The following is a 21,710-nucleotide window of genomic DNA, read 5'->3' on the forward strand; positions in this document are numbered from 1 at the left end:
TATTAAAGTTTAATTTAAGAAACTATGAAGACTCAACAATATATTTTTTATTAAAATCGTCCAGTTTAGAGGAAAGTCATTCATAAATTATTTGCCTAATTTAAAACAAAAGAAACCTACCCTGAAGACCAGTATTCCATATCGAATAACTAGGGCACCACCGAATTAAATTGAGGTGGAGACGGGGCACCAACAATCTATTTAATTTGTTTAAATAAGTATTTATATTATAAATTAATAAGTATTTATATTATAAAAATTTAAACAACGTATTTATTTTATGTTCAAATGTATGTATTTCCTCATTTTTTCACATACTTGTTAAAATTCTAACGTTTTTTCAAAAGATATTTAAAATTAATCATAATTATTAATCGTTAAAACAATAATTTATTATGTTATGTGATAATTAATATTGATAAAATCGGTGTATTTTAATGTCCCTCACTGTATACCACAGAAGTTTTTAGAAAAAACCAAGTGTTGACCAATCACAGGGCTGAATTCGAATGGGGTGATTCGCCATTGAGCCGCGTCACATAATCAAGTCAGTCTGATATCGACCCGCGTATCGATCGGTCGCGCTGGCAGGTGGTGGTGAGCGTTCGCCACCCCCCTTGTTAATTCGGTGGTGCGGTTCGGTTTAGTGACTCTTGCGGTTGATTAGTGTTGTGATTAGTGCCCTTTTTATTGGATATGGATTATTGCACATCAAGGTAGATTTTTTTAATTATAAATCAATTGTTTATGGAATTTTTAAATTATTTAATTGAATTAAAGTTTATTTTTTATGTTTAAATTATTATTAAATTAAGTATAAAATTAATACATAAATCTTTAAATGTTATTTTTAAATGTTTTTATTTAAATTTATAATAATTATTAAAACATTTTATTAATTATTTATCCTTATTTTTATTTAAATTTTTTCAATTTTTTATATTTTATTTATTAAAGCAGTTATACAATATTATTCAAATATATTAATTATTACAAATTAATTTAAAGTACAACTTTAATATTTAAATATTATTTTTAAATGTTTTTATTTGAATTTAAATTAATTATTAAAACATTTTATTAATTATTTATCATTATTTTTATTTTTTTTTTCAATTTTCTATATTTTATTTATTAAAGCAGTTATATAATATCATTCAATTACATTAATTATTACAAATTAATTTAAAGTACAACTTTAATATTTAAATATTATTTTTAAATGTTTTTATTTGAATTTAAATTAATTAATTAACGTTTCCACTTTTATTAATCACAACTGAATTACTATATTTTTGGTAAATTTTTATATTAAAATTACTCATTATTAATTTAAAAAAATAATTTAATAATTCCATTTTGTTTCTTAGTAATTGTACTCAGTTAAATTTGAGTACAATAATATTTTTATATATTATATATTTATTATTAAATTAAATATTAATTTTGTTTTTACTTTTGGTATTTAAATAACAAATTTGTTTCTACCTTTATCTTCCTGGATATCTAGTTTAGGTTGTGTCTTATTATTACAGGACGTGTCATTCGGACTATAAATAAATAATCATCTCTAAATGTTTTAACCATTGAACGATCATTTTTTTTCAATCAAATGCGTTATTTTGTGAATGAAACAAAAACGATGTTTGGTCTCCAATTCTCAATTTAAGATTTATTACTTTATTTGGATAAGTGGAGAAACGGTGGGTTAATAACAAATAACCATAAAAATTCTAAGGTCAACTTTACTTGGATAAGTAGAGTTAAAAGCAAAGTATTTCATCCTTTACTTGGATAAGTAAAGTCGAGAGTATTTTACAGTAAAAGTATAAAAAAACAATGTTAAAGTAAATTCTCTAAAGTATTTATTACTTTACTTGGATAAGTGGAGTAACGGTGGGTTAATAACAAATAACTATAAAAATTCTAATGATAAGTCAACTTTACTTGGATAAGTAGAGTTAAAAGCAAAGTATTTCATCCTTTACTTGGATAAGTAAAGTAGAGAGTATTTTACAGTAAAAGTATAAAAGAAACAATGTTAAAGTAAATTCTCTAAAGTGTTTATTACTTTACTTGGATAAGTGGAGTAACGGTGGGTTAATAACAAATAACTATAAAAATTCTAAGGATAAGTCAACTTTACTTGGATAAGTAGAGTTAAAAGCAAAGTATTTCATCCTTTACTTGGATAAGTAAAGTCGAGAGTATTTTACAGTAAAAGTATAAAAAAACAATGTTAAAGTAAATTCTCTAAAGTATTTATTACTTTACTTGGATAAGTGGAGTAACGGTGGGTTAATAACAAATAACTATAAAAGTTCCAAGGATAAGTAAACTTTACTTAGATAAGTAGAGTTTAAAGCAAAGTATTTGATTCTTTACTTGGATAAGTAAAGTCGAGAGTATTTTACAGTAATAAATATAAAAGAAACAATGCCAAAGTAAATTCTCTAAAGTATGTCATAATTTACACAAACTTAATAAAAATATTTCAATTTAAATCATCGAGAGTATTTAATACTTTACTTGGATAAGTAAAGTCGGGAGGAGGCGATTTGGGGGAGTCTTGGTCATAGAACCATTAAGCTCTAACAGGCAGGTATTGAGACCTGACGTTGAAGGAGTGATCTGAAACTATTTTACTTTACTTGGATAAGTGAAGTCGCGAGTCGAAAACGTGTGGGTCGGTGTTGAGTTTCGGAAACTGAGTTAGATGCTCATCAAAATTTGCGTTGTTGAACAGTTCTTTCAAGTGTTCCTTCTTTGGTTAAAACATTTGGAGGTGATTTTTTGCTTATTATTTCGTGGATTGAAAGATGGAAAGGAAAGAGAAGAGCAAGGAGTTTTCGTCAAGACCTTGGACACATCTGGACCAACCATTGGAAAGACGATAAGGCAACAGGGAAAGGGCATTAAAGGTAATACATAATAATCGTATTAATGAACTAAACAGTGATATTAATTGAAGGATTTTGGATGATTTCAGGTAGGTCCAGAACGAGACTAGTTAACTGGGCAACTGGCAACGCAAAGTAAGTTTTTGAATATATTATTCGGGTTCTTTTTTTATTGAATTTTTATGATCTCATCACTTGATTGTCTTTTGCTCAGGATGGAACAGAATACTGTTTGTTCCATTAAATTTTATTATGGATACAATTAATTGCATTCTCAGGAAAATTTACCTTAAGCTTCTTGTAGAAAACTTTGTTCGTTTTATTTTTAACCATCATATTTATTCCTTTCCAAGTTTATTACAGTATTATTTTTATGTAGGCAACTACTAGCTATTTAGTTAACGCCTTGTGTGCCCTAATATGTTCATTTGTGATATATTTAAAATGTTTATCACTGTATTATATTTTTAGGGATGTTTAAATTAAGTGAACCCATCAAAACTTATTCCAACTAGTTTGCCATAGTATTGACTAACTAGTTATATATATTTGCTCATCATTTTATTGATCAGCAAACTTCCCTTTTGTTCGTCAAATTATTGACCAACAAAACTCCTTTTTGTTCGTCATATTATTGATCAACAAAAGTCTTTTATTGTTCGTCATATTAATGGCCAACACGTTCTCTTTTTATTCGTCTTAGAAGAGCTCGGAGTGGTGGTTGGGTGGAGAGCTCAACGACTTGGAAGCTCTTGTTATAGTGATTGTTGGCTAGCAAGTCATCACTTTGTTGGCCATATTATTGTCTAATAAACCTCCTTTTTGTTCGTCATATTATTGTCTATTAAACCTCCTTTTTGTTCGTCATATTATTGACCAACATAACTCCATTTCAGTTCGTCATAATAATGACTAACAAACTGCTTTCCTGTTTGTCATATTAATGGCCAACAAGTTCCCTTTTTATTCATCTTAGTTTTGACGATTATAAAAGCTCGGTGTGGTGGTTGGGTGGAGAGCTCAGCGATATTAAAGCTGTTTTACCCCTGATGCTTTTGTTATTATTGACTAACAGACCCCATTTTTTGTTTGTCATATTTATGACCAACAAACTGCTTTCCTGATTGTCATATTAGTTAGTTTTGACGATTAGAAGAGCTCGGTGTGGTGGTTGGGTGTAGAGCTCAGCGATATTAAAGCTGTTTTACCCCTGATGCTATTGTTACTATTGACTAACAAACCCCATTTTTTGTTTGCCATATTAATGACCAACAAACTGCTTTCCTGATTGTCATATTAGTTAGTTTTGACGTTAAAAAGAGCTCGGTGTGGTGGTTGGGTGGAGAGCTCAGTGTCATTAAGACAAATTCACAAACAGTACTTTAAATTAATTAATTAATTATAATAATTTTCGTAGTAAATGAAATATAACATTTTTTGAGATCCTATTTGCAACAAATTAATTTAAAATTTTTGGTGATTATTAATTATAAGTATTTATTAATAAACATAAATTCCAAAAACTTAAGATATATATATATATTTTTTAATTAAAAATATTTTATGAATTATTTAATAGTATTTATTTTAATTTGAATTAAAAATTGTTATAATATTTTATTTATTAATATTATTAAATTATACCTAACCTAACCTTAAATATAAAGTTTAATTTATAATCAAATTAGTTACTAATTATATTATATTCTAATACGAAAAGGGGATTTTTATAAAAAACAAATGTAAGATATAAAATAATAATTTCAAATATGTTTACCATTTTAAAGATTGTTACATTTAGTAAATTTGAAAAAAAAACTAATAACTATTATTACAACTAAAAATCAGTGAAGGTGGAAAAACAAATTCATATTATGATCCATAGTTATTAAATAATTTGTTCATTAATCAATTAATTTTAATTAAATATTCCTGCTCATAATCCACAACTATTTAATAATCTGTCGATTACTCAATGGATGAACTTTATTTAATCAATATGTCAAATACAAATTTAACGAATTGATTTAAATAAAATATATATTTTTTAATAACATATTTGACTATTTTGATATGTGCGTACATTAAAACGTAGTAAAAATTCAAAGAAGAACATCTTTATTATTATCAATCAAGAGAATGTAAATTTAAACAAAATGTATATAGGGAAATCTGTATTGGTTGCTGATTTATGGCTACTCTCTGAGAGATGGCAGTATAAATGCGTCCACGATCACACATTAAACAATGTAATGTTGATAAATTCAGCAACTATATATAATTTATAAATATTAGTGATTAAATTTATTTTAATATATATTATATATTTAAATTTTACACGTCTCTTTTTTTTCATATTTATTTTTTAAATATATAAAATTATACAATTTATTCATTTTTAAATTAAACTAATATTTTTTTATTATTCATATTCTTTAAAATAAAAATTTAATATTTAACTTATTTTTAATTATTTGTTGCTTTATTATATAGTCTAACAGTAAAATTAAATAAATTGTTATTTTTTATATTGAATTGTTAAAAATTTATTATTTATTAATATTTAATTATAATATATAAAGTTTTTTCATACTATTTTGATAAATTCAGCAACTTAATAAATATAGTTAATTGATAATTTGAAATAATTTCTTTGTTTTTATTTATTTTTTAAATATACAAAATTATATATTTTATTCATTTTTAAATTAAACTGATATTTCTTATTATTCATAAAGTTTGTTTAAAAAAAATCTAATATTTATAAATTTTCTAATAATTATTTGTTGTTTTAATATATAGTCTAACAATAAAATTAAATAAATTATTTTTTATATTGAATTGTTAAAAATTTATGTTTTCTAATAATTATTGTGTATATATATATATTATATTATTTATTTAACTAAAATAATATAATTGTTTAAAATATAAATTTAATATTAATTTACTATTATATATTCCATCATTAAAATTAAATAAATTATTATTTAAAATATTGAGCTGTATAAAATTTATAAATTATCTATTAATTATTAATATTTAATTATAATATATTAAGTTTTTTCATACTATTTTTAGTAAAATTTTATTTATTAAATATAATTTGTTAATTTTTAATTTTAACAGATAATCTCAAAATAGTTTATTAAAAATTAAAAAGTAATGAATAAAATTTTTAATAATTATTATTAAATAATATATTTATTTATTTTTTTCATGAAATTTTTAGTAAAATTCCATTAATAATTATTATATTTTATGTTTTATTAATTTTTAATTTTAACTGACATTTATTCTCAAAATAATTTCGTAAATCAACATTAATATTAACAAATTTTGTAATAACTATTGTATAATATAAAAAATATATTAATAAGATTAATTTGTTGCTTTATTATAGAATTTAACAATAAAATATATTATTTATTTAATTATTTGTGATAAAATAAAAACTACCCTTATGAATATTTATTTGTAACATCCCGATCATAGATGGCGGTGCCCGCGGCCGTTCCGAATACCACCGAGAGAGGCCGCCGTTTCCCATGTAGAACACGGAACTCGCCATAGTTAAAATGGCGACGTTGTGATTTTAATGTAGCGAATGTACTTTGAATAGTGCGCGTAGTGAGGTTTAATTCATTATCCATAACTGTTGTATCGTAACGCGTTCGAATGAAATGCCAACATGCAGAATGTATCGAAGGAGTGTGCCGCAGATAATCCGAAAATAGATAAAGTGAACGTTCAGCAGCACGATATAGGGAATTTGCCGTCGACTCCCCAATCAACCTCTAACTCGAGCCCAGCAAAGTCCGAGACGGAGACGTATTCGGAGCATCGCCAGTACATTTCCGATTCGGGGGAGAGTGAGGAGGACAGTGTTTCGGAGGTAGGATTGTGGTTTTTTGTACGTTTTTGAGTTGCGTCCGCCAGTCCCTTGTTTTCCGTGCGATTTCGCCTCGAGGCTCAAGTATCAATGAACTTAATGAGAAGAGACATCTTGTGGCAGTCGGCCGTCCGACCGTTTCGGACACCGCAATTCGGTCCGTTCGCCCTTTTTTCGAACGTGTTCACTTTTCGGGGTTTTCGAGTGAGTGTGTGTGTGTCGCTGTTAAATTATATAAGCCGCCGAAATTTCCATGGCCGGCCGCGTACACGTCGCACCGTCGTTCTTTTGTTTCTTCGGTCGGGGGGCCCCCGCCGAAACTGATTTATTTAGTCGTCGGGGACGACGGTTTTTCGCATTTGCATTTGTAATTGTCAGATGTCATAGTTCGTGCTCCGTGCCCGGAATTCGTACTCGGATGTTGTTGTTGTTGTGCCAGTCGCTTTCCACACTTTACCAGAACGGAACCGTGGGAAAAATCTGGCTGACCAGACCGCCCGGTCTTTAATTCCATTTAATTTTTTTTTTTTTAATTCTAACGTGCACCGTCCTCTTGATAGTTTTCTGTGTGTATCTTCGTCTGTAACGTCGGTGATTTTTTTCCCTTTATTTTCTCGTCTAATCGTTACGTCTTCAATAAGGTTCTTTCATAACGACGATGACTTTCTCCATTGTTCGCGTTAAAACGTCGCTTGCAAAATTATTCGATTTCGTTCAGGTAAAACGTTGAATGTTATACGGGGTGGTTTATTTTGGGTTTTTGTTTTCACTTTCCTGGAAGTTATTAGCACGATTTTATGACCCAGGACGAAGGAATTAGCCAAGTGAATTGTTCTTGTCTTCTTTCAGTAACCTTGTAAACAGTGGGTAGTAACATACAACAATTATCTTGGATTGGTATTATAAAATGTAATAAAATACATTGTTTTGCTTAAGTTTCTCTAATATCTTCGACTTAATACGTCTTTTACGGGGTGAAACACCCCATTATTTTTACAAATCTCAGACAAGCACATTTTAATGTATGTTTAGGACAAGAAATTTGTTACTTGTTAGTGATATTTCACATTATTGACATTAACAATAAATGAAATTGTTGAATATATATTATTGTTTACAAAAACATTAAAGTTACGTTATAAATTTCATATCAAATGTTATTTGAACACAATAAATTCCTCTGTCGTTTATGTTATGATGACTACATTAAATATTTTAAACACTGGATCCTTTAAATATTTAAAGGTAACTGACAATCCCCAAAAAATATCAAAGAAAAATAATATTTATAAAACTGGATCTTTTAAATATCTAAAAAATATTATAAAGATTAATTTTCTTTGAAAATTTCAAGTAAAAATGAGTAATAATCAAATAATTTCAATTGTTAATTAGTATTTTAACAAATCCTCTTGTACTTTACGTTTTGACATTTATTTTAAACATATTAAACAAGTTTTTTTCCAATATTAATTTTGTGTTTAAATAAAAACACTTTGAATTCAATTAAGAGACTGAAGACCTTCAAAAATAGTGCTTTAAAAACAATGTTTTTATACTTTTAATTAATAAGTGTGTACTTATTTTAATAAATTTTAGGTAAAAACTCAAAATTTCACTTGCTAAGTGACATTTTAATAAATTTTCTTGTATTATGTGGTTTGACAGTTATATTAAATACATTAAACATTAGATTTATTCAAATATTAATTTTATATTTAAAAAATAACTTTGAATTAAATAAAGTGACTGGAAATCCCTGAAGAATATTATAAGTATGATTTTCTTTATAAATTTCAAGTAAAAATGACAAATTTATTTTAAATTTTAACAAATTCTCTTATACTTTATGTTTTGACAGTTATTTTAAATATATTAAACAGTAGATTTGTTCAAATATAAATTTTGTATTTAAATAAACACTTTGAATCATATAGAGTGATTGAAGACCTCCAAATATAGTTAAAACTACTTTAAAAACTATGTTTTTATACTTTAATTAATGAATATGTATTTGTTTTAATAAATTTTAGGTAAAAACTCAAAATCTATTAAAAATTTCACTTGTTAAGTGACATTTTAATAAATTTTCTTATACTCTATGTTTTGACAGATGTATTAAATACATTAAACATTAGAATTGTTCAAATATTAATTTTATATTGAAAAAATCAGTTTGAATTAAATAAAATGACTGAAAATCCCTGAAAAATATTATAAATACTATTTATCTTTATTTTTATTATTTTCTTTGTAAATTTCAAGTAAAAATGAAAAATCTACTTTAAATTTCAGTTGTTAAATGGTATTTTAAAAAATTCTCTTATACTTTATGATTTGACAGTTATTTTAAACATATTAAACATTAGATTATTTCAAATGTTAATTTTGTATATAAATAAACACTTTGAATTCAATTAAGTGTAAATTTTAAGTAAAAATGAAAAAAATACTTTAAATTTTAATTGTTAAATGGTGTTTAAACAAATTGTCTTGTACTTTATGTTTTGACAGTTATTTTAAACATATTAATCATTAGATTATATCAAATATTAATTTATTACTTTTAAATAAACACTTTGAATTCAATTAAGTCACTGAAGGCCTCTAAAATCCCTAAAAATTAGTTTAAACTTCATTAAAAACAATGATTTCATACTTTAATCAATTAATATTCATTTGTTTTAGTTTATGTAAAACCTGAAAATGTATTATAAATTTTCAGTAGTTAAATGTTTTTAATAATTTCTGTTAGAAATTAATTTTGTATTAAAAAAACATTTCAAATTAAATGAAGCAAATAAGAATATCAAAAAATTAGTTTTAACTATATTTAAAACAAAGTTTTTATTCTTCAATTAATCAATATCATTTGTTTTAATAAATTCTATTATATTTTGTGTTTTAACAGATTTATTAAATATATTGGACATTATATTCTCTAAAAATTAATTTTGTATTTAAATAAATGTTTTAATAAATTTTAGGTAAAAAATCTATTATAAATATTATTTTAATAATTTCAGTTGTACTTTGTAGTCATTTTACATATATTGAACCTCAAAATTTTTTTATATGTATAATTTCTTAAATATTTGTTAATTTTATGCAATTTTCTTTTTTTTTTCAAGAATACAGTTAAAATTTAATCATCATTCAATAAGGATATGGTATTAATTATTTGTTTAATTCATTTGCTACAAACTACTTATAAATGTTTGTTAAATAATAATAAATATGTAATTCTCCTTATAAATTACAATTATAAATAATGTAATCACCAAAAGACGTCAGTTTTTTAGTTCTCTTTAATTTATTTAGTTTTTTTTTTGTTAATAATTATTTTGTTATGTACAAAAAATGTATGAATTAATTTAATAAACCATTCAATAACTATTTATGATTAATTATATGCTCATTTGATTAGGAATTTTTAATTTACATACATAAATTTAATAAATATTTGTGTTGTGATGATAAAAATTAAGTTTATCATTTGTTTTGTGACATAAATTTTTCTATCTGATAAAGCACTATTAAACTAAAGCTAAATTAAACTTTAAATAAACATGACTTAATAGCAATTAAAATATATATTTTTAACTAATTGTGAATTAAATGCTGAAACAAAAAATTAGAAACTTGAATCATAAAAATACAATTTGAGTTAGTTTGTGAACAAATTTAAATAAAACTGTTTATTACATTCAAATAAATAAATGTTTAAAATTCAGTAGAATGAAATTAAGCATTTATGACATTGTTCAGGTTTTAAAAATAATTACATCATTTTAAACTTAAATAATGGTTTCAGACCATTCCCTGATAAGCAAATTAACATTCAACATTTATTAATCTGGGTAAAAAATAAAAACCTGAACTTTTCGTCAATAACCAATTCTATTTGTGTACATATTTACTTCATTTTCTAAAAGCTTCAGTAAAACTTCCCTGGACTAGATTTTAAGTTTTAAAAATAATGGACTACTTAAATTTTATTACTAGAAACACCCAATTTAATAAAATTAATTAAAACTTTTCGACAGACAGCAAAATAGAATTATGTATGTTAATAGTTTTATTTTTGGCCCTGTTAATAAATAAGTCACCCTGTATAATATTCTTGGCACCTTTCCTCGTATTTTATTAAATATTAATTAAATGGACGACAGATATTATTTATTTACCACAATAAGTGATAATATAAATTTTTGTTCGTCATAATTTTCGAGAAAACATTAACGTTTTTTGGAAAAGTTAATTACGTCGATTTCAGATAGCTTTCGCATGATTCACACAACCAACCGGGTTGGATCGAGTGATTCACTCGAAAATGATTCGAAACTCGACTGCACTTTTATCGTCTTATGCACAATATATTTTATTCGAGAAGAAAAATAAATGGTGGTGACGTAACAGGAGGCGAAAGACCAAACGGAAAATGTACCAGATTGAAACGTTTCCTGGCACCGTGAATGGGGGACGTATCGCCGCATTTCGTGTTGTTTATCAGTCCGACATTATTATAAACAATAAACGCGAATAATAAATATAATAATTCATCACCCACAGCTCTCGATTCGCTTCGTATCGACTTTCCATTGCTAGAAGAAATCTGCTGATTCGGATTAATGTTGTTAATAAATGTGTCATACTGGGAAAAAGTGGCTTTTGTTTTTAATAACCCGGTTTGTCAAAATGGTCGGAACATATCGTGATATTTGTTTAAACTTTTCACTATTTGTTTATGTTATAATTTTGTTGCAACACGAATTATAGTCTATTGATTGTGTAAATTTAATATCTAACTCTTAATAGCTGCTTAAATTTTAAACTGAACTGTTTGAGTTTAATAACTGCCTAAATATTCTAGTCTAAATTTTGTTCACAACTCTTAAGAAGTCTATTGAGGAGTTTAATAACTGTCCAAATATTAAACTGAGCAGTTTAGAGAGTTTAAAATCTATTTATTTTTCTTTAAGAAACTTGTTAACTGTCTAAATTTTGTTCACAACTCTTAAGAAGTCTATTAAGGAGTTTAATAACTGTCCAAATATTAAACTGAGCAGTTTAGAGAGTTTAAAATCTATTTATTTTTCTTTAAGAAACTTGTTAATTGTCTAAATTTTGTTCACAACTCTTAAGAAGTCTATTAAGGAGTTTAATAACTGTCCAAATATTAAACTGAGCAGTTTAGAGAATTTAAAAACTATTAATTTTTCTTTAAGAAACTTGATAACTGTCTAAATTTGGTTCAGAACTCTTAAGAAGTCTATTAAGGAGTTTAATAACTGTCCAAATATTAAACTGAGCAGTTTAGAGGCTTTAAACACTATTTATTTTTCCACATGAGTCTTTAAGAAATTTATAACTGTATAAATTTTGTTTTCAATTCTCAAAAAGTTTATTTAAGAGTTTAATAACTGCTTAAATTTTAAACTAGACTATTTAGGGAGTTTAAAAACTATTTATTTTTCCACATAACTCTTTAAGAAGTTTGATAACTGTCTAAATTTTGTGTACAACTCTCAAGAAGTCTATTTAAGAGTTTAATTTCTGCTTAAATTTTGAACTAGACTGTTTAGGGAGTTGAAAACTATTTATTTTTTCACATAACTGTTTAAGAAGTTTGATAACTGTCTAAATTTTGTGTACAACTCTCAAGAAGTCTATTTAAGAGTTCAATAACTGTTTAAATTTTAAACTAGACTGTTTAGGGAGTTTAAAAACTATTTATTTTTCCACATAACTCTTTAAGAAGCTTAAAAAGTGTCTAAATATTAAACTGAACAGTTTAGAGAGTTTAAAAACTATATATTTTTCTACATAACTCTTTAAGAAGTTTGATAACTATTTAAATTTTGTTTACAACTCTCAAGAAGTCTTTTTAAGAGTTTAATAACTACTTAAATTTTAAACTAGACTGTTTAGAGAGTTTATAAACTATTTATTTTTCCACTGTCTAAATATTGTACTGAAAATTATCCATTTTTCTACAGAGCTCTTTAAGAAGTTTAATAGCTATCTAAATTTTATTCATAACCTTTAATAAGGTTAGAACTGTCTGAATTTTTTATAGAAACCTTAGGAAGTTTAATAACCGTTAAAATTTTACAAATTATTGTTTAAAGTAGTTCACAGCTATCTATTTTTCTGCAGAACTCTTTTAAGAAGTTTAATAGCTATCTAAATTTTACAAACAACTCTTAAGAAGTCTAATTAATATACTGAATGGTTTAAGAGAGTTAAACAACTCTATATTTTATAAATATCCATTTAAGAAGTTTCACAACCATTTTTTTTAATAAAGAAGTGTCTAAATTTCGTGCAGAATTAATTAGAAAGTTTATAGCAGTCAATTTTAATACAAAATTGAATAGAAAGTTTTGCAATTGTCTATTTAAGAGTTTTCTAAGACTGTCTAATTTTAACTTGTAACACTGAGTGGTTCAGCAGTATTTTTGATACAATTTAAGCAGATTTATTAATATTTAAACCTTAAAAATTTATAAAATTAATAATAATATATATAGTATTAATATTTAAATCCAATCTACAGAATTTAACAAATCTTATACGTGGCTATTTGAAATATTTTTATAGCCCACAACTGGTATGACAAAGAACAAATAAATGTTCCCTATCTGGGTGAGGTACAAATTAAAATGTGAGGAAAAGTGGGAGGTGCATTGACCTCCATCATTTGGACCGTCTTGTTAACATAATATTTCCTCTCGGTGCGCGACCGTAATTTTTATTGTCGGCTGTTCTAATTTTCAAGAAGATATACACACACACTTTACTCGCACACACATACGCACAAATTTATCATTAATTAAGCAATTTTTTTTGTGTTAAATTGGATGGTAATGATAAAAATAAATAAATATATTATGAATGAATCGCTGGATGAGTGTGAGAGTCGTTTGGAAAAAAAGGAACCGATGATTTAGGTGGAGTCATTTATGATTGACCAGGAGTTCGAGGAGGATCCACAAGTGGAGGCCGCGAAGTATCTGCTCAATCCGGAGGAGGACAGGGCCGTCGATCCGGAAACTCAAGCCAGACTAGAGGCACTTTTGCAAGCAGCTGGTAAGTTCCAACTCCCTCAGTTCAATCCCAGATCTTTGCCAGAGTATAAATAAACAAAAAAAAAAGAAAAGTTTTGCGGGAATGTATTTATTTTTTGGTTTCAACATTTATGTTGATGGCTATGGACTTCTATCAAACGTACTAGAATTGATCAGTTATTTTATTTTTTGTTTTATCTGTAGGTTTACAGACCGGAAAACATCTTGACAATTGAAATACATGTAGTAAAATTAATGAAATTTTTTTTGGTTGGACGATTAGAAAATTTGCTTATTTATTATAATGCTCATGACAGCAATAAAAATATGTTTGTTTATTTCTCAACAAAAAAAAAGCTTTATTACATTTGAAATAACAATATTTTTTAAACATTAATCATAAATTCAAGTGATATTTGATCACTTTTGTTTGCATTAAATGCATTTATTTGTTCCAATTACACCCTTAGTCAAGTACAAATAATATTTTTTTCATTATTTTGATTGTTCACAGTAAAAAATAATAATAGAAAATTCAATTAAATTTGTTATTTCTCTTGTGTAAGCCAAAACAATTTGCATTATCCAACAATTTTTATACATATTTACGTATATTTGCTCTCAGAGTAGTTGATAAAGGCTAATGGGTATGTACTGCATGTATTTTTAAGCTGGTCTTATATATTACTACATGTTGCATGCTGTTTCTGAAAATTTATCATTTTCTTTATATAAAGAAATTAATTCTTCAGTTAATTTATGGTTTTTTCCTAATTAAATTTCAAGGTTTATTTTTGGGTTTCTTTTACAATTTAAAATATCCACTGTTTTAGTTATTAAATGGCTTAACAAGTTTTATACAGAATTCTATTGAAAACTGTCTAAATTTTATACAGAATTATTTAAAAGGTTCAAAACTGTCTTAGTTTTATGCACAATTGTTTCAGAAGTATCAGAACTATCTAAATTTTATAACAATTGTTTCAGAAGTTTCAGAACTGTCTAAATTTTATATAGAATTATTTAAAATTTCAAAACTGTCTTAGTTTTATGCAAAATTGTTTCAGAAGTTTCAGAACTGTCTAAATTTTATATAGAATTATTTAAAAGTTTCAAAACTGTCTTAATTTTATGCAAAATTGTTTCAGAAGTTTCAGAACTATCTAAATTTTATAACAATTGTTTTAGAAGTTTCAGAACTGCCTAAATTTTATATAGAATTATTTAAAAGTTTCAAAACTGTCTTAATTTTATGCAAAATTGTTTCAAAAGTTTCAGAACTATCTAAATTTTATAACAATTGTTTCAGAAGTTTCAGTACTGCCTAAATTTTATACAGAATTATTTAAATGTTTCAGAACTGACTTAATTTTATTCAAAATTGTTTCAGGATTTTCAGCACTATCAAAATTTTACAACAATTGTTTCAGAAGTTTCAGTACTGTCTAAATTTTATACAGAATTATTTAAATGTTTCAGAACTGACTTAATTTTATTCAAAATTGTTTCAGGATTTTCAACACTATCAAAATTTTACAACAATTGTTTCAGAAGTTTCAGTGCTGTCTAAATTTTATACAGAATTATTTAAATGTTTCAGAACTGACTTAATTTTATTCAAAATTGTTTCAGGATTTTCAACACTATCAAAATTTTACAACAATTGTTTCAGAAATTTCAGTACTTTCTAAATTTTATACAGAATTATTTGAAAGTTTCAGAACGGTCTTAATTTTATTCAAAATTGCTTCAGGATTTTCAGAAGTATATAAATTTTATAACAATTGTTTCAGAAATTTCAATACTATCTACATTTTATACAAAATTATTTGAAAGCTTCAGAACTGTCTTAATTATATGCAAAATTGTTTCACAATTTTCAGAACTATATAAATTTTATGACATTTGGTTTCAGAATTATCATAGCTATCTAAAATTTTATAGGGAATTATTGAAAAGTTTCTTAAACTATCTAAATTTTATAACTATTGTTTCAGAAGTTTCAGTATTGTGTAAATTTTATACAGCTATATTTAAAAGTTTCAGAACTGTCTTAATTTTATTCAAAATTGCTTCAGGATTTTCAGAACTATCTAAATTTTATAACAATTGTTTCAGAATTTTTATAACTGTCTAAATTTAATACACAATTCTTTAAGTAGTTTCAGAACTGTCTTAATTGTATTCAAAATTGTTTCAGAAGTTTCAGTATTGTCCAAATTTTAGACAGAAGTATTTACAAGTAACAGAACTGTATATAACATTTGTTTCAGAATTTTCAGAACTATCTAAATTTTATAAAAATTGTTTCAGATGTTTCAGTATTATCTAAATTTTAGACAGAACTATTTGTTTCAGAACTGTCTAAATTTTATACACAGTTCTTTCAGAAGTTTAAGAACTGTCTAAATTTTACACACATTTGTTAAAAAAGGTTTCTACAGAATTACCTAAATTTTAGACAGAAAGGAAAGAAGTCTCCCAACTGACTTATATTTTGTACAGAATTGTAAATATTTCCCATTTAAAATCATTTCAATTTTATAAACATTAACTTTAAGAAATCTCAGAACTTTGTAAATGTTATACTTAATTGTTTTAGAAGTTTTTTTTAATCGTTTAAGTTGTATACAGAAGTATTCAGTAAGTTTATGATGTTGTTTTAATTGGATTTTAGTATATAAAAATACAAATTTTATCTTGTTAATTTTAGTTTTGTTTCACATTATTTGAAATATATGTAAATGCACTTAAAAATAAGTCGATGTACTTTTGTAAATGTAAATTTTTCCTTATTAATTTATAGTATTTTGATTTTGATACTGTTTTATTATTATCTTCTCTTTTTTGCATTGTGCATAACTAAAGTAAATTAACAATAAACCTTGATACTATTTCTTGATTTTTTATTAATTCAAATCAATAATCGAATGTTGATGTTACCTCTTTGATTGTTCGTATACAGTGGAATAAATAAAAAAGGAAGATTAATTAATTCTTATATTGTTAAAATTAGTTGTAAGTGCACGTATGTCAGCATATTAAATGCGAGGTATTTTTATAGGGATCAGTCAGCTGGCGGCCAAGGATGGCAAACACCTGGGGGATCCCGAGGTGCTGAGACGGCTAACGTCGAGCGTCTCGTGCGCCCTGGACGAGGCGGCGGCCGCGCTCACCCGGATGCGTTCCGACAATCCGCGTGCGGCCGGCGGTGGCGGCGGCGGCACCACGTCGTCGTCGTCGTCGTCGACGGGCGGCGGCGGCGGCGTGGGCGGCGCGTCGTGCCAGCCGCAGCCCGGCCAGCCGGTCGAGAAGACGTCGCTGGTGGAGGCGTGCACGGACGGCGACGTCGGCACCGTGCGCAAGCTGCTCACCGAGGGACGGTCGGTGCACGAGACGTCCGAGGAAGGCGAGAGCCTGCTCTCACTGGCCTGCAGCGCCGGATACTTCGAACTGGCACAGGTGCGAGCGGTACCCTCACTCTCCCTCTCTGTGGTTGAATGCTGGATGTGGATATGATTGAATTGCTTAATTATTATTAATTATTGCAGTACTTTAACTCTTGTTAAGCTAGCCAAGGACATTCTTGAAAGAGCCTATAAAAATTGAGTTGAACTAGATTGGTTCAAAGAGAAGAGAACTCTTTGATTGTCTACGACTTTTCTAAACTAAAACTTATGTTTTAGGAATATTTTTTGTTGAATAGTTTACCACCGTTGGTTCTAATAAGACCCATTAGTTGTGATATTTGTATTTGTTGCTATTTGTATTAATTTTTAAGTGGTTTATTATTTTTTTCTAATATAAACCATACAGGAAGAATATTTATTTTATAAAAATAGTAATTTCAATAAGCTTTAAAAAATTAATTAATATAAGTTTAAGCACTTCTTTTTGCTATCCATAACCCTAAAAAGAATTCATTTATATTAATTTTAAAGTGGTTTATTATAAATTTAAGATTTTCCTAATCTAAACCAAACTTTGTTTAATTACAGGAAGAATTTTTATTTTATTAAAATAGTAATTTGAATAAGTTTTAGGACTCTTCGTTTGGTACACAAAATTCTAAAAAAATAATCCATTTATATTGATTTTTAAATGAGTTACTGCAGATTTTAAGATTTTTCCAATCTAGCTCTTAGCTTATCTAATAACAGGAAGAATAATTTGTTTTATTAAAGAAATAATTAGCATATGTTTTAGTAACTTCTTTTTGCTGTCCATAATCCTAAAAAGAATTCATTTATATTAATTTTAAAGTGGTTTATTATAAATTAAGATTTTTCTAATCTAAACCATATTAAAATAGTAATTTGAATAAGTTTTAGGACTCTTCATTTGGTACACAAAATTCTAAAAAATAATCCATTTATATTGATTTTTAAATGATTTTACGCAGATTTAAAGATTTTTCCAATCTAACCCTTAACTTTTCTAATAACAGGAAGAATAATTTGTTTTATTAAAAAAACAATTAATTTTAGTACTTCTTTTTGGTATCCATAATCCCAAAAAGAATTCATTTATATTAATTAATATAATATATTTAATCTAATCTAAACCATACTTTGTTTAATTACAGGAAGTATGTTTATTTTATAAAAATAGTTATTGGAATAAGTTTTAGGACTCTTTGTTTAGTACCCAGATTCTTAAAAAGAATCCAAGTTAATGTTCAAATTTTCCCAATCCAACCCTTAATTTTTCTAATAAAAGAAAAATATATCATAAAAAATATAATTAAAATAACTTTAAGATTTTTCTAATCTATATAACACTTTTTCTAATTACAGGAAAAATATTTATATAATTAGTATGGAAACTTGTTGTTATTGTTGATTTATTGAATATTTTTCAAATATTAGGAGAAGGATTTGTTTTGCCAAAAAGGTGATTAGAATTCTTCTTTTATTATTTGGAACTTGGTTCAGAAATAATTTTCCTTTTTAGTATTAATAAAAGTTGATTTTATTATTAACAGTGTTCTTTAGCAGTAAAATTTATAATCTAAATCAAAACTATTCAAGTACTGGGCTTGTAACTCCAGAGAACTCTTTCTTTGCTATTCAGAACTCAAATTTTATTAACTTTTTCAACAATTTTCTTTCACCAAACTTAACCAAAATGTATTGTTTCTTGAAATTTACGTAATATATTTATTTTTCGTGATCCACGTAGGTGCTATTAGCGATGCATGCTAACGTGGAGGACCGAGGCATCAAAGGCGAGTGCACACCGTTGATGGAGGCCGCGTCGGCCGGCCACCTGGACATCGTCCGGCTGCTGGTCGCCCACGGGGCCGACGTCAACGCCCAGTCCACATCGGGTAACACGCCGCTGATGTACGGCTGTGCCGGCGGCCACACCGAGGTCGTTAAATACTTGCTGGAGCACAACGCCAACGTGGAGGACCACAACGAGAACGGTCACACGCCGCTGATGGAGGCGGCTAGCGCGGGACACGTGGGCCTCGCCAAGATATTGCTCATGCACGGCGCCGGCATCAACACACACTCAAACGAATTCAAGGAGTCCGCTTTGACGCTCGCCTGTTATAAGGGTACGTTCCCATCGTTCAATATTCAATTTAACTCGATCCAATTAAAGATTAATTAAGCTATAAAGAGTTAAATCCAAATCTTGTAAATTGTTGTAGTTAACATAAAAATTATGTTGCTCCAGGTCACTTGGATATGGTACGGTTTTTGTTGGAGGCCGGCGCCGACCAGGAACACAAGACCGACGAAATGCACACCGCATTGATGGAGGCATCGATGGACGGGCACGTGGAGGTGGCACGATTGCTGCTAGACAGCGGCGCCCAAGTAAACATGCCGACCGACAGTTTCGAGTCGCCGCTCACGTTGGCCGCGTGCGGCGGCCACGTAGATCTGGCCATGCTGCTCATCGAGCGTGGCGCCAACATCGAGGAAGTGAACGACGAAGGTACACGCCACCTTAAACACTCCCGATGAAGACTCTAATTGTGTCTGTTGTTGTTAGGGTATACACCGTTGATGGAGGCGGCGAGGGAAGGACACGAGGAGATGGTACACCTATTGCTGGGTCAGGGCGCCAACATCAACGCCCAGACGGACGAGACGCAGGAGACGGCGCTGACGTTGGCTTGCTGCGGCGGCTTCACGGAAGTGGCCGACATCCTGTTGAAGGGCGGCGCCGACATAGAGCTTGGCGCGTCGACGCCGCTCATGGAGGCGGCCCAGGAGGGCCACCTCGACCTCGTCAAGTTCCTGCTGGAAAACGGTTCCAACGTCCATGCACAGACACAAACAGGTACAATAAACGGACCTTTTGCAGCGTCACGACTTCACAGACAATCAATATAAATGATCAAAGTTACATTAATTGTCTAGATTTGATTATTAAGTCGACGTAAAGACGTAAAGATATCGAATTTTACCGTTTTAATTTCGCTTTTCAAATTTTATAGTTTGCAAATTTAGTAAACGTAAGTATTTACTCCATTCCTTCGACAGTTTTTCTAGTTGTTTCATGGTTTTGTGTCTTGTTGCTTGTTTTATCTGGTCAATACCTGGTGTTGTGTTTCTTCTAGGCGACACAGCATTAACTTATGCCTGCGAGAACGGGCACACCGACGTGGCGGATCTGTTACTGCAGTACGGCGCCGATTTGGAACACGAGTCGGAGGGTGGGCGCACGCCCCTCATGAAGGCTTGCCGGGCCGGTCACCAATGCACCGTGCAATTTCTCATCTCTAAGGTAAGTCCATTTTCTTAATCTTAAAAATAAAGGAACGTCTTTATCAGTAGCAATCAGTTTTGATAAGCAACTGTTTGTTCAATTTTTGACATATGTTGTTGTCAATTAGTATTGACAGTAATTGTGACAGTATTACTTACTGGTTGAATATTGTATTCACCTGTTTATTGTGGTCAATATGTGTGACTCTTTGAAAAAGGTGAGAATCCTTTACTATATTTGGTTTATTATAAACTAAAATACTTCATATATTAATCGAGTTAAATCTGGGATCAATTTTAGTTAAATTATTTAATTCAAATTTAGTTATACACATATTTTATTCATTTCTCAAAAGAATTAAGTTAATATCAGAGAATTTGTCTGATAAATTTAGAAGGATCGTAGAAAATTGTCCATGAGTTTTAATTAGAAATTTTTATTTTCATTATTTTAGAAACAAGTAAACTAATCTGGTAGCGAGTATTTAAGTTAAACATTACTTTAATTTGTGCTAATTTGGTTAATTGAATCCTAATTTTATAATTATTAATAGTTCAATCATTTTTTGGTAAAATTACTGTTATTTACCTCCATGTAATGTTTTTGGTGGATTCAAAAGTTGGTGAGAAACTGAACAAACACAAATAATTGTTTTTTTGTTTATTTAATTATTCAAAACACTGAATAAACTTAATAATAATAATAATAGAAATTTTAAAATAATGACGTCCGTCATCTGTCAAAACATTAAATTTACTGGTTTAAAACAATACTACCAACTTTCAAATATAAAAGCACTAACATTTGTCTCAAGTGATTTGGACTCCTAATGCAATATTACCAACTTCTATAATTAAAAGTAGTTAATGTTTGTTTCTAGTATGGTAATTTGTGGCTGTGATTTTTTGTTTATTTATTAATATAAACGTTAATAAAACTATTGATATTATTGTTTATTCAATGACTTGTATTAGTTGCTCGAATTAGAGCAATAATTTATACGTTAAAAGACAAATTAGGGAGGGAAATCTTTGAAAATCTTTTGGAATTGGGTGGTTCAAACAAAATGGCTGTGGCTTAAAAATGCCTCGTCACAGACGTAAAGAGGTGAAGCACATAAAT

The 21,710-nt window shown here is 27.9% G+C and overlaps 1 protein-coding gene across 4 annotated transcripts in view; it reads left to right on the forward strand.

The window, feature by feature from the left end:
• Window positions 1–6,397: 6,397 nt before the first annotated feature.
• The window catches only part of LOC109599820 (ankyrin repeat domain-containing protein 17), a 29,561-nt gene continuing 14,248 nt past the window's right edge, over window positions 6,398–21,710 (forward strand). For 3 of the 4 annotated variants that reach the window (XM_049965044.1, XM_049965047.1, XM_049965046.1), the window contains exons 1-7: window positions 6,398–6,795; window positions 13,746–13,884; window positions 16,927–17,324; window positions 19,044–19,425; window positions 19,548–19,811; window positions 19,869–20,159; window positions 20,440–20,606. In XM_049965044.1, coding sequence (XP_049821001.1) covers window positions 6,592–6,795; window positions 13,746–13,884; window positions 16,927–17,324; window positions 19,044–19,425; window positions 19,548–19,811; window positions 19,869–20,159; window positions 20,440–20,606 — 1,845 coding nt within the window. In that variant the 5' untranslated portion in view covers window positions 6,398–6,591. The remainder of the gene's footprint in view (window positions 6,796–13,745; window positions 13,885–16,926; window positions 17,325–19,043; window positions 19,426–19,547; window positions 19,812–19,868; window positions 20,160–20,439; window positions 20,607–21,710) is intronic. The other variant, XM_049965045.1, reaches the window with a different exon arrangement.

The sequence above is a fragment of the Aethina tumida genome, chromosome 3 (assembly GCF_024364675.1).
Source record: "Aethina tumida isolate Nest 87 chromosome 3, icAetTumi1.1, whole genome shotgun sequence".
Lineage (NCBI taxonomy): Eukaryota > Metazoa > Arthropoda > Insecta > Coleoptera > Nitidulidae > Aethina > Aethina tumida.